Here is a 14829-nt window from a genome sequence, read left to right as displayed (position 1 = left end):
CCCTCAAATTAAAGCTGACAGTCTGCAGTTAAAGCACTTTAATCCTCTTTGTTTCATTTCAATTCCATTGTGCTGGTGCATAGAGTTAAAAATATTAGAATTATGTTGATGTCCAAATATTTATGGCCTAACTTTATATTTTTGGTTGGTTTAAATTAAAATATAATGTTCATGTTGATAATAAATAGTGTAATACTAAGGAGGTTGATGTCTAACTTTAAAAACGAATGAATGATGCAAAGGGTGATGGATGAGACACAGGGTTGTAAAACCCAAAATATAATAAAACAAAATTTAGAAACTAAGACTTTTTTCCAGATGTTTATTCAGCATCTAATACTCAAAGACCATAACTATGAAAATATTAAATTCACAAACAAAAAAGTAAAACTTAAAAGAAATAATTAATCCAAAAGCGAACATTTTCTCATCATTTATTCACATTCAAGTAGTTCTATTTATGCTTTTTTGCTCTTTTTCCCTCTCACAAAACAACATATTCTGAAGAATGTTGGAAAAAGCAATCATTCACATTTATAGTAAAAACAAAACAGCTATGCAAGTTCCTGTTTTTTTTCCCAACATTGTTCAAAATATCTTCCTTTGTGTTCAACACAAGACAAAAACTCTAAGAGGTTTGGAGAATGAATAAATGATGACAAAATTTACATTTTGGCTAAACTATCCCTTCAACAGAACATCAATATGTGCTGGCTTAAATTCAATTCAGAGTCGTTTCAGTTTTGACCAATGAGAGCAGAGAAAGCAAAGAATTGAAGTTTGTAGACAAAAAGAGCATGAATAAGGTTTATTGGGACATCTGGGCCTCGATGGCCTGTGCTGTCCACTCTGGTGCGGTCTGACTGATCTTCTCTAAGAGGTTGTTGACCTGGAAGCACAGCGACTGAATCTGCTTGTCCCAGGTGGGCAACGGCTCTCGTGCTGATGGAAACAAGAGGGTCGTATGTTGTAATGCTCATATTTATTCAGTTTTTATCCATCATGTTCAATAGGGTTACAACAATGAAAAACAAACCATTTGAAAATCCATTCAACATGATTCTTACTGGAAATCCTTGAAAATGCTTGTATTTTGATCTTGATCTAGTGATTTCAAGGTTTTAAAAGTGCTTAGATTTTGGATAAAGTGCTTGAAACAGCTTGAAAATGTAATTGTGTTGCTTTCATAAAAATTTGTTACTACATAGGTAGTGCTATGCAACTATTTAAATAAATAAATATTTTTGCTTCTGCATAAAATGAAAATAAAATGTGAGTAAATGACAGTATTTTAATGTTGGGCTTGGTGCAAACATGCCATATTTGTTTTCCTTAGAATAGTATACAAGAGTACTAAAGAATACTACACAGAATGCTTCTCACACATAGACTTTACTGGGGCAGGCCAACCAGGGATATTAACGGCTATACTTGGTGACATGTTTTTAACATTATTATCATCTTTACACTTTACACTTTTTTACATCTGCAAGATTGACCAGGGGAAAATCTTCTCGTTTATACGTTTTGTACTGCTGGTTCTGTGCACACGAGAGAACTGTAAACACTCCCACAGACACATGTCTCACAGTCTCACATGTTCTGCAGACCCAGAGATGTGCATTTTTGAGACTTAAAAATGCATCCAACCAAGGTTTTTAAATCTCCAAATGGTTTTAATCTTTTATAACAGACAGGACAACAAGTGAAATTTAATTCAGGGTTCTCTGACATAGCAACAAGCAGTACAGAGGCGCCACAAGGGTGTGTAAATTCACCATTTTTGTTCACCCTTTATACAAATCACTGTGTCAGCAGGCAAATCAATATATTCTTAATTTTTTTTAATGACTGTGCTATTCCACCTTTGCACAAAAGATGCCAGCATCATGGAATATAGAGCAGCTGTAGAATGGTTTGTCAGCTGGTGTAATGACCACTATTTGGAGATTAACGTTAAGAAAACAAAGGTCATCATAGACCCCTGCTCAATGAGCGATAGGAGCTCTGTTGCGGTTTATGATAGACAAAACCAGGTTGATTCTTTTAAATATTTAGAGGTGAATATTGAATGAGCTCAACTGGCACTCTCAGGTGTCAAGACTTTGGGCAAGAATTCATCAGCGATTACACTTTTTACGTAGACTAAGATAATTCAGAGAGAGTTGCAGCATAATGCTAACTTTTTATAAAGCAACAATAGAGTCTATAAGATATGGAATTATTGTTTGGTTTGGAAATCTGACAGTGAAAATGAAAACCCAAGTAAATAACCCAATGAGAGTGGCAGAAAAAATTATGGGAATTAAGACAATCGGTTCACAAAAAGACATCTCTGAGTTGTGCACAATCCAACAAGCCAACAAGACTTCATGTGATTCTTCACATGTGCTGTCTTTGGAGTATGAGCTGATGATACAGGGTCCTGTTATGCAAGTATAATAGATATAAACATTCTTTTGTTCCTTTTTCATTTAAATTGATCAATGAGAGAGTACGATAGTCAAAGATTAACATAACTGGATTGGTTGGCATAACAGAGAGCGGTGGAGGCACATTGAATTTTATTTTTATTTAATTATTTTAATTATTGATTTTATGGAATCATATTTATATTAGGAGGTATTTGAGGATTAGATTTCTAATGTGTATCTATGTTATATGTTCTCTTGTTAGTGTCTATGTACAACAGAACCTTTTTTTCTAAAACAAATTTCTTCTAAGGGAGACAATAAATTTTACCTTGATCTTGACCTAAAATGTCCAGGATTCAGCTTTTGCTTACACTTTCTAAAGTTGTTGTCAATTGTAAGTGTTTTTTGCATTACTTTTTTATTTACTTTCACTTGGCTTCGCTTTGCTTGGACATGCACAGAGCGGGAGAAACATTAAAATACATTCTTTGACCTTTACTATGTACTCAGAGAGAACTAAATGACATCTGACACAAAATATTTGTACACAATTCAATCAGTTTGCTTTATTTAAATAATCTACACTTTTTATAACTTTCGTAATTATTATAATTTTTAGAGATATTGTCTATTTTTATTATTTCTTCTGTAATTTATTTCTCATTTACTCTGTATTTTATTAAATTATGTTAATATATTACATATTTTACAGCCTACATATCTAAATCTGATGCCAATAAAGCTACCCGAACTTAAAACAAAAACAATAAAAACACATTTTTTTGTGGTTTTCACAAGTAGTTGAACATTTATGTGCTGTGGTTAAAAAGTGTGTTTCAAACCAGCTACCACCGCAAGTACATTTCAAACCTGTGGGAAGCACTGCTATAATGTAGTGTGAAGTATGTACGGTATATGTATGCAAATATGTAATTTACTACAACTGCCAGTGCTGAAAAAGTTTGAAAATGCATCTGGAAATGGACTGAAAAGTAAATTTGACTTTGAAAAATGAAAGAAACCTGGCCTTACTTAGTTTGAATAAAGAGAACTCTTTTATTTGTGTAAGCTACTTATTTGATTTGGGGTTTGTTTTAAAGATTCAGTTTAGTTTTGTTATATAATTTCAATGAGTTCAATGAAGCGTTACATCCCTAATCTTTAGATAAAATCCAAACTTACTTTCAAAATGCACAATGCCATCAATCTGGTCAATGAATCCGTTCATGCGGCCCTCGGTGATCATTTGTGATGCTATCTTTTCTGCCTGTAAAAAAAGAGATATCAAGGTAAAATCTGAAGCGTTTTTTTTTTTTTTTTTAATGTGCTAGAAACATTTAACAACCTTAAAATGTCTGTATAAACATTTAGATTATATTTATACTATATTTTTCATTTCATATTTTAAAAAAGTATATATCTTTCGGAAACAAATCAATTGTTTTAATAATTTGATAAACCATTTTAATAGTGGTTTAAGGTGTCTAAAAATAAATTTTATTAAGTGTCTAAAAATAAATTTTCAATTAAAAGTATTCAGGCCTCTGACTGGAAAGACATTCTGCTGGAGTCAGACTGTTGCCAATATAGATTTTTTTCATAAAATTATAAGAATAAATTTAATTTTATGCTTAATATGCTTTGTGACAGATTATGATTGAAGCTGCATCAGTTTAATCAGCAACACAGATCTAGTTATTTGTATATATATATATATATATATATATATATATATATATATAWTTTTTTTTTTTTTTTTTTTTTAAATCATCAGTAGTATGTTCTGCTACTAGTTATAACAATGAATACACCTAAAGGACATCAGAAGATTTGTTAATATATATATATATATATATATATATATATATATATATATATATATATATATATATATATATATATATATATATATATATATATATATATATATATATTGGCTAATGTGATTCTCAACCAGCAATCAGATTTCTCAAAAGCTGACAGATGTCAATAAAACAGCTTGTAAACACTGATGTTACATTTACTTTAGGACACCCATGCAAACGTTGTTAGTCGTAAATTATAAAAACAATAATAATAATTATAAATGTTTAATAAGTGACATTTAATTAGATTAATTTCTGAAATATCTTGTGGTCCTGAAGAGTGAAGACTGGATTGATGATACTAAAAATGTGTCTTTGTTATCAGAGAAATAAATTACATATAATCACAGTAAAATTGTAATGACAATTCCTAATTACCTTTCTATGTGCATTCCACACACACATTTTAATTGCATTAAATTAAAATCTCATTTTTTCTCTCCCTCGTGGTTTTAAACCTGTTTGAGTTTATGTCTTCTGTTAAACACAAAAGAAGATATTTTGAAGAATGTTGTGTGCAGCACCCACTACTTTCCCTACTTTTTTCCATAGTAGGGAAAAACGTTGCATGCCAGTTACCAGCATTCTTCAAGATATCGTATTTTTTTGTAAACCTCAAAAAAACTCAAAATGAAGAGTTAAGAAATGAACACAAACTTTTCATTTTTTGCTTAACTATCTCTTTCATACAACATTGTTGCGCAAAAGTGGGTTCAGTCACAGAAAATGCCAACACTTTTGAATGGCAAAGTAAAATATAAAACGATAACAGAAGTAATAGTAAATGCACTGTACCTTTGCAGGAGGAATCTCCAAAAGTGCTCCAAGCTCTTCAAACGTGATATTATTGTACAGTTTGCTTGCAGACAGCAGGTTGTGCTCAATAACGGCTCGGTCTAGAATACTTGAACCTGTAAGGATAAAAAACATATTAGACATTGTATTTCCTAACAAATCATTTAGAAATAAACACTAAAGAACCGTGAGTAGGACATCGAGAACTTTGCGTCTATGCTAAAAAAATAAGTCTGTGAAAGTTCTAATGAGCAGGCGTTGTGGTTGAAACAATCGTTTCAGTCAGCGATGACAGCAATGTAACGGCCATCAGCAACAGATTACTTTAATGTTGACATGGATGAAAAAAAGAAAGACAAGTTAGTTGATTCGGTAGATTAGTTCAGGTCGGGACAATCACATTTTCCGTCAGACAGAATGTCTACACCTGTTAATGTCAGCCTGATGTTTAGGAATTTTTGCTGCACAGAATGTTAGCATTAGAAATGGAAATATCTTAACATTTTCACATAATTCGTCTACATATTAATGTTGCTGCTACCTACAGTTGAAGTCATAATTATTAGCCCTCCTGAATTATTCGCACCCCTGTTTATTTTTTCCCCAATTTCTGTTTATCAGAGAGCAGATTTTTTTTCAACACATTTGTAAACATAATATTTTTAATAACTAATTTCTAATAACTGATTTATTTATATGATTTATATCTTTGCCATGATGACAGTAAATAATATTTGACTAGATATTTTTAAGACACTTCTATACAGCTGACAGTGACATTTAAAGGCTTAACTAGGTTAATTAAACTAGGCAGGTTAAAGTAATTAGGCAATTGTATAACAGTGGTTTGCTCTGTAGACTGTCAAAAAAATTACTTAAAGGGGCTAATAATTTTGTCCTTAAAATAGGTTTAAAAAAATTAAAACTGCTTTTATTCTAGATTAAATAAAACAAATAAGACTTTCTCCAGAAAAAATATATATATATATATATTATCAGACATTTTTCTTGCTCTGTTAAACATCATTTAGGAAATATTTAAAAAAGAAAAAAAAAATCAAAGGGGGGCTAATAATTCTGACTTCAACTGTATATGCAATTAATATTACAAAATAGTGATCAAGCACAAATAGTCCATATTTTTTATTTATTTTTAGTTTAACAAAATTAGCTTAACCTAATTTTCTCATGTATTATGCATCAACACAGTTTCTATATGTATGTAAATGCTGGAAATGACATTTAAATCGAAAACCTGTTCCTCCATTTTGTGTGCCCCCACTTCCAAGTTACACCATGGCTAAGGAGTAATATCTAATACCATCGGCTGTGGTGGCTTTCTGATGTGGCATCAGCATGGCAGCAAACTCTTGCAGTTGGTTTCCTCGGATGATTCGATCCAGGTACATTTTCTCTAGGATGCCGTAGGCGGCGAGCTGCTGACATCGTTCATCCTTGAAGAGAGTAGCCAACATACGAGAGCGCTGCTGACCTTAAGAACACATTAATAGTTTCACTCAAAACTGAACAATCTGTCATCATTTAATCATCCTTCAAACCTGTTTGAGATTCTTTCTTCTGTTGAACACAAGGGAAGAATGTTGGAAACAACTGCCATTGACTTTTATAGTTTTGTTTTTTCTGTTCCTACTATAAATGTCAGAATATCTTGTTTTGTGTGAAATTTGAGTTGAGCAAATAGTGTGGAAGTTTTTATTTTTGGGTCTACTAGCTCTAAAAACTAATTAGGCAATCCAAACAGATTCTTTACACTGGTTTTTACTAGTCACTTGATTTAACACAGTGTTTTGTTTTGTTTTGTTTTTCTTTTCTGAAAATGATCCTCGTTTATACTGGTGTTTACACTACATTTGCGAAACATCTCCATTCACAGTTCAAGAGATAAAATGCATGCAAGTAACTAAATGTGGCTAATTGTTATTATAAAATTGTGGCCTACATACAAGTACTAAATGATTTTAGACAATTTAGAAAAGATTGAAATCACACCAGCAGCTGCTGTATCCTGTATAGTGCTGTACCTGCAGAGGCCAGTATAGTGCAGTGAAGTGCATGTTTTAGAGCCTCTAGACGCTCAGTTTCATGCACGATGGATTTGTATGAGAGCTCATTGTAGCGTTGAGCTGCTTCGATGAATTTCCTTCGATAATCCAGAACTCTGGCGTAGCAGACCTGCAAAACATGATGAAATATATATTTACGGTTTTACAACAAGGGTAAAGTAGGCAACATATTACACTATTTGCATATTTGGATACAGTGGGCCTAATTCATTAAAAATGCATTGTCTAAAATTATTCTCTGAAATCTTTTACGAAAACAATTATGATTCACAAGAACATTTTATGCTTAAAGTTTATTTTAACTTTACAAAAACATCTGACAGAAACAACTGAAAGTTATTAAAAGTTTTAAATTCATGGGTGTACACGGGTGGCCCTAAAATGTTTCACAAAACATTAACCTAAGCATACAATTACAAAATAACCCATGAAATTAATAATTATACTGAAACTTAATGGGCATTTAACAAAAGAACAGCAAGAACATTTTCACAGTATGCATTTTTTCTTCTATTAAAATTCTTATTTGTTTTATTTTGGCTAAAATAAAAGCAGTTTTTAATTTTTTTAACAATTTTAAGGACAAATTATTAGTCCCTTTAAGCTATATATTTTACATAGTCTACAGAACAAACCATCATTATGCAATAACTTGCCTAATTACCCCTTACTTGCCTAGTTAACCTAATTAACCTAGTTAAGCCTTTAAATGTCACTTTAAGCTTGAAAAATATCTAGCAAAATATTATTTACTGTCATCATGGCAAAGATAAAATAAATCAGTTATTAGAAATGAGTTATTAAAACTATTATGTTTAGAAATGTTTTGAAAAAAAATCTTCTCTCTGTTAAAACAGAAATTGGGGAAAAAATAAACAGGGGGGCTAATAATTCTGACTTCAACTGTATATAAACACAGAATGCAATGGCAAAAATGAAACAAATTGACCGTTTTCTTTGTGTATTAGTAAAACCCCAAAACTACATCCAGTCATAAATATGAACAAACTTATATTTGTATTACTACATTCATATTTACATATTTTTATTAAATAAAAACACATTAAAAATACATGAAGTTGTATATTATATGTTGAAAGGATGCAAAAAATAAAGAATTATTTATAACTGTAAATGGTAATAAGACTTATCACAATAAATACTGTATAACGCACATAAAAAATTTGAACAGAACTCAGAAAAGCAACTGCTCAAATAAATTGTTTCACAAAAAAGTCACACCAAAATCAGAAATGTCTATTTTGGAACTACTGCCCGGCAGTACAGTATACATAGCATATTATAAAAAGACAGAGCTGAAAGATCACCTTGTAGTGAATCTGCAACTGTTCATTGGTGGATTCATTCTGCAATAAAGACGCTCGGTTGATGTAGGCCTCGGCCTGAACCGGGTCGTCATCCTCCAAATACAGACGAGCAATTTTCAGGTAAGTGTCTAATTTGTAGTCCACATTATACTGTCTGTAGAAGCAGAAAAACATGATTAGAAAATCCAAACTCACGACCAGCAGTACTGGGCGACATGTTGGCTGCATTGGTTTAATCCAAGAGAAAAGCAAGCTTACTTTTGACCCGTCTCCAGTGGGATCCCCACAAGAACCTGTGCAGCGTTCCTCCAGTCCTCCTGCTTCTCATAGATTGTGGCTAAATGCTGTCTGATGGATGCCACCTGAAAGAGTGAGACGTCGACTGTAACTTTCTGTCGTACACCACACATACCAAAAAGGTACCATTGGTACCCTTTTGGCAGTGGAAACGCAAGCCTGATAAAGGTGTCCCTTAGCATACCCCTCAGTGGAAACGGGCCATAAGAAAACATCCTCATAAACAAAACATGTGCATGCAAATTATTACAACACGTGCAAATACAGAAACATGCTGCAAATAGTACCAATCACAATGGAAATAAAATAGTGACGAGTACATCCTGACTAGTCACAGGTGTTGTCAGAAATCTGGGATCATAACTTTTTGGGATCCCAGACACATTTCTATTGTGATTGGCACTATTTGCATCATGTGTATTGTCAAACCAATGAAGATGTTTTCGCAGTTTGTATGTGTTCTTCTATTTGTATGTGTTTTCTTAACTTTCATCATCTTTGAGGTCTTTCAGCCACCGTAGGACAATCTACCTGCAGTGAATTTATTCTAGGTTTCAATGGCTGAGGAGAATAAATCAGACAGTTTTCCCACCAGTGGCAAAAATAGCCATTATTTAATTATTTAGTTGCAGAAGCATCAAATTTGGTTCCACATGTGAGTAATTTGTTTGCATTGTAGAGGGCTGAAACCCACCTGTTCTTCAAAAGAGATGACTCTGGGCTGGATCTTCTCCAGGGTGAAGTGACACACAACTTTCGCTATGTCGTCTGGAAGATTTGGAAGGTGCGCGCAGAAGTCTGTCAGAAGCTGTCTGGATATGACCAGGCTGACATTCTCATTGACCACTATTCAAGAGACAAGGGAAATTATGAAATAAGTCATTGTAGAGACTAAAACGCCATAAAAGAGCCACACAAACTAAACGTTCTCATTTATAACTGATTTTCTTCAATATTCACTCAATGGCCCTTTTGTTATGAGCACCTGTTCATCTGCTTGCTTTTGCAGAAATTTAATCAGCCAATCATATGGCAGTACATCACTCAATGTAGATTTAATAAAGATGATCTGCTGAAGTTCAAACAAAGCGTCAGAATAAAGAAGAAAACCGATTAAAGTGACTTTAAGGCTTTTTTTAGAGAGAAAACCCCCCTCACCCAGACTGATGTTTTTACTGGGTGTCAGAGCGTGACAGTTCAAAATCACTGGGCATGCACATATTTAGCCAGCATTAATTCTTGTTGTACACCAGTTGCGTATTAGGCATATAATAGGGAATGATACGCAGTAGAGTAGAAGACCAGTCAGAGATCGATTGTTGATAGCCACATCTCCGTTTTCAGCATTTCAGTCCATTTATTGTAAATTAAACAAAACCTTCAAATCTCAACAGAGATTTACATAATGAACATGCAGGCAGCAAGTCAGCATCATCTGTGTGATACAGTCCTGTAAATATGGACCAAAAATTCTGAGAAATAATATGAGATCCTTGCTAAAACTATTCTAAGCCATGAGAACGAGCAGTTCTGAAATCAAAATGGGTCTAACCAGTAACAGCAAGGTGTAATTAGTAAAGAGGCAAGTGAATGTTTATAATCAGAATATTAGTACTTGAATACTAGTATACTTACTCGCTTCAACAAATGCTTTCAGTGCTTCAAGTTGTTCTGCATCAGTAAACTGTAGAGCCTTTTCTAATATTTGACGATATCTGTGAAAACAGGGAGGACAAAGATTATAGCTACAAAAATTATACTATACTTGTGTTGACATTACTGGATGATAATGATGACTGGATTTATATTGTACTGTATAAAGTGATAAATATATCAAATGCAGCTTTAAATGCTTGTTAAGGTGAATTCTTAGTGGCTGTCAATCAACAGTTCTACATCCCCATTCACAATGTTGCCACGGTCATATGACCTAAACTTGAACTTCATCTTCAGAATATATGTAAATCATCATTATTTAAGCAAACCACAGTAACCACAAATCAACTATGGATTTTGACACCAATTTAAATCTATTCCTGGTGTTTATTTGTGGTTAAGTCTTGTTTATACAAATGCTAATCATCAGTGTACCAAAAAAATGCTTAATACACTTTTACTATAATATAGTCATGATCAATTTCATATGGGCTGTGTGACTTGTGTCGCTCCACTACTATTCACAAATCCTCTCCTGTGGCCTAGTGAGACAGAAAAGTTTTGATTCGACACACACCTCAGAATCTCAGCATACAAAGCATGTTATTCTGGTCCTTTTTGCATAGGGGACAGCGGGGATGAAAGTAACATTTTGCATATAAACCTAACTCTAAAAAGATAATGTTTTTAGCGGAAATATATATTTTGCTGAGGTTACCAACTCATAAGAGTGATCAATCAAAATCAGGTGTTATTTTGTATAATGTAGAACAACACCAATATAACGTCACTTTACACAAAAGTTGCACAGCTACTTTTGACAGGAACGAAAAAAAACTCACAGGTGAGTCAAAAGTAACACAACAATATTTGCTAGATTTACCGGCTTAATCGTGTTTATTTTAAATATATCTGACCAGTGGTGTAAAGTAACAAATCACCAATACTCAAATTACTGTGAGTAACTTTTCTCAGAAATTGTAATTTACCAAGTAATTTAAAAAATATGTACTTTTGATTTTTCAGTACTCATTCCACCACTGTATCTGACTTTGACCTTGTTAATGTTAACTGCAGGCATATTTTGTCCTTTATTTTTGCAAAAAAAATATTAAACTGCACCTTAATTTTTAATTTTACTTCCATAAAATGTTTCAAAAGCAATCAAACAATGCAAAATGTTATATTTTCTTAAAATTTTTGAATATTTTATTATTATTATTGGCAATCTGCATTAATCTTATAAAACAGTCAAGAGTCAAAACACTGAAAACTAATATGGAAGTGAAAAAGTGCAGAGGGACATAAATAACAGTGTTACTTTCATCCCTACAGTAAACCTAATTTACCTTTTAAACTGCAAAACTCAGACATTTCAAAATCAAGGAATTGTTATTGCACTAAAGAACCTGCAGATTGATCATTACGGTGATGCATGAAAAGAGAAATACAACAAACCACTACAATAATTTACATTTTGCACTTTCAAACAGAAATTTAGAGCTCATTGCAGGACACGGCCCCAAAATTGTATATTTAGCAGTTTCATTAAGGGTTGCATGCTGCTAAATGTGTTGTTATAGCCTGTAAATCAAATGTTTTCAGGGCTTCGAGAAAATCACTTTGTTACTTTTGTCCCACGTTTCTTTTATTCCTGCTCTCCCCTACTGTTTTTTTTTAAATACAATGAACTATTACTGTCTATTCAACTTTTTCTTTTCGCCTAATATAAAAGTCTACATATTCAGACACACATTTTAATAATGCTGAGGGTAAGGCTTGTTCATCCTATAAAATTTGATTGGACAAAAACGTAGACACGCCCCTAAATGCAAGATGAGTCATCAGTATTTTGGTTTTAAAAAACAAACGGTTTTTTTTCAAATGTCATTGTCAAATGACAACTATATTGTCAACTTTTAGGTCTACGTTTGGATATACAATATCTCAAACCAAAATTACTGAACCAAACGATTTGATTTAATGGGGTCTTAAATTCTGTAGGCTAACTGTATTTGCATTAACGTACTCCTCCTATCGTTTTCAAATTATATTAGTCAATTCACAAAGACATTTGCATACAAATATGCTAATGATTCTAATAGCTTTTACTATTTATAACTTGTATGATTGTTATTGATGTAGGCATGTTGACAGGTAGATCCTCAGTATTACACACGCTTGCTAATGTTAGCCTGTAGTCATATCATTTGCAGTATCACAGACCTTTATATAGAAAATCACACAATAACACCCAAATGCAAAAGACATACAGTAACGATATTAGCAAATGACTTGAAACCACATACTTCCCAGCTAGATCTTTATGAGAGCCACTAGAGTTCATCAGCTGTGCGAGCTCCTGCCTCACGCCGGACGCCATTTTCCTCCGCACTTAAACAGCGAAACCTGCGGGCCAGCAGAGGGCGCCACACAACACAGAGAACCGACGACAACTGAACAACACACTAGAGGGCGGTAAAGTCTATGTGGGATACAGCTGCGGATAGCATCATTTTTGTGACACTAATTAATATTTTACATAACTGTGAGATGGGCATTAATAAAATACAATTCAATGGGTAATTTAATAAATATTATGAGTAATAATTGGTATAATGACAGTTTTTTACATTATAATGGTATAATTACTGTTTTACATAACTTTATTGATTGAGTTTAGGGTTAGGGGGGATAGGCATTAATAAAATACAGTTCAATGGGTAATTTGATAAATATTATGAATAATGCTTGATATAATTATTGTTTTTACATTACTTTGATGTTTGTATTTAGGGTTAGGTAGGTGTTGACATTAATAAAATACAATTTAATTGGTAATTTAATAAATATTATGAGTAATACTTGGTATAATTACTGTTTCACATAACTTTATTGGTTGGGTTTAGGGTTAGATAGGGGTAGACGTTAATAAAATACAGTTTAATGGGTAATTTAATGAATAATATGGGTAATACGTGGTGTTTTACCATCACTTTGATGCTTGAGTTTAGGAATGGGGTAGGTGTTAATAAAATACAATTTAACTGGGGATTTTAATAAATAATTCTTGTTAATCAAATCTTGTGCATCAAATGTGTGTGTGTGTGTGTGTGTGTGTGTGTGTGTGTGTGTGTGTGTGTGTGTGCAACATTTTATTTATTATTATTATTAATGTGAACATAAATGTGAACATAAATTAATTTATTATATCAATTTGTTTGTCAAAATTTTATTTAATTAATTTTAATTGTAAATGTCTAAAATTCATCAATACAAATAGGTGCAACACACCCATTGGGGGGTTTAGACATAATATTAGTAGTAATATTAATTGAATAATGATGAATTAATAATTGATAAAATAAATTACACCTAGTTAATATTCTAAAGACAACATAAAAACTGAACCTTTAGTAACTGAACCTCTAAGAAATCTTTCTCAGACATCTTCGTGTTTTTAGTTTCAGATATTTTATTATTACTCTGAGCTCAACAGCCTCCTGATGAGATTTTATATATAGTAAGGATCAATAAAGATCTGCCTCCTTCACTCTTCCCTGCAGTAACTCTATAATATAATTAATTAATTCATTAATTTTTTTTCGGCTTAGTCCCTTCATTCATCAGGAGTTGCCACAGCGGAATGAACTGCCAACTTACCAAGCATATGTTTTACACAGCTGATGCCCTGTCAGCTGCAACCCAGTTCTGGCAAATATCTAAACACACTCGTTCACACTCATACACTATAGCCACACATATGTAATATAATATAATATAATATAATATAATATAATATAATATAATATAATATAATATAATATAATATAATATAATATAATATAATATAATATAATATAAAGGTGTCACGGGGGCACAGTTGACAGCACAATAGCCTTACAGCAAGTAGGTTGCTGGTTCGAGCCTTGGCTGGGTCAGTTGACATTTTTTGTGTGGAGTTTACATGTTCTCTCCGTGTTGGCGTGGGTTTTTTTTCGGGTGCTCCAGTTTCCCCCACAGTCCAAATACGTTCTGTGGGTGAATTGGTCGTGGTGTATGGGTGTGACTGCAAGAGTGTGTGGGTGTTTCCCAGTGTTGGGTTGCGGCTAAAGAGCATCTGCTGCGTAAAACATATGCTGGATAAGTTGGCGATTCATTCCGCTGTGGCCACCTTAGATTAATAAAACGTGAATGAATAATAAAAAATAAATGAATTCAATTCAATTCAATTCAGCTTTATTTGTATAGCGCTTTTACAATGTAGATTGTGTCAAAGCAGCTTCACATAAATGGTCATAGTAACTGGAACAGTGTGGTTCAGGTTTTAGTGTAATAGAAAATTTACAATAATATAATATAATATAATATAATATAATATAATATAATA

The 14829-nt window shown here is 32.7% G+C and overlaps 1 protein-coding gene across 4 annotated transcripts; it reads right to left on the bottom strand.

Annotated features, from left to right (window-relative positions):
• Positions 1-793: 793 nt before the first annotated feature.
• Positions 794-12890, bottom strand: cops4 (COP9 constitutive photomorphogenic homolog subunit 4 (Arabidopsis)). Of its 4 annotated transcripts, none has more exons than XR_012385796.1 (10): positions 12749-12836; positions 10419-10498; positions 9478-9629; positions 8745-8848; positions 8487-8640; positions 7117-7267; positions 6184-6566; positions 5075-5642; positions 3597-3681; positions 794-942 (listed from the first exon to the last, which is right to left on the bottom strand). XR_012385796.1 is itself a non-coding variant. In NM_205556.1 (10 exon segments), coding segments are annotated over 10 exon segments (1221 nt in total). In that variant the 5' UTR covers positions 12823-12890; the 3' UTR covers positions 794-808.
• Positions 12891-14829: the final 1939 nt, after the last annotated feature.

This window comes from Danio rerio, chromosome 10 (genome assembly GCF_049306965.1).
Source record: "Danio rerio strain Tuebingen ecotype United States chromosome 10, GRCz12tu, whole genome shotgun sequence".
NCBI lineage: Eukaryota > Metazoa > Chordata > Actinopteri > Cypriniformes > Danionidae > Danio > Danio rerio.
Note: the sequence above shows the minus strand (reverse complement) of the source record. Positions and strands in the feature narration are given on the sequence as shown.

What these genes read in the sequence shown, in the direction of transcription:
- cops4 (XM_005155593.5), bottom strand. Translation starts at nt 12,822, where the DNA reads ATGGCGTCCGGCGTGAGGCAGGAGCTCGCACAGCTGATGAACTCTAGT. An exon ending in AGTTGCAGATTCACTACAAG is followed by an intron (nt 7,268 to 8,486) that starts GTGATCTTTCAG and finishes CATGTTTTGCAG; the next exon opens with GTCTGCTACGCCAGAGTTCT. An exon ending in TGGAGATTCCTCCTGCAAAG is followed by an intron (nt 3,682 to 5,074) that starts GTACAGTGCATT and finishes CTTTTTTTACAG; the next exon opens with GCAGAAAAGATAGCATCACA.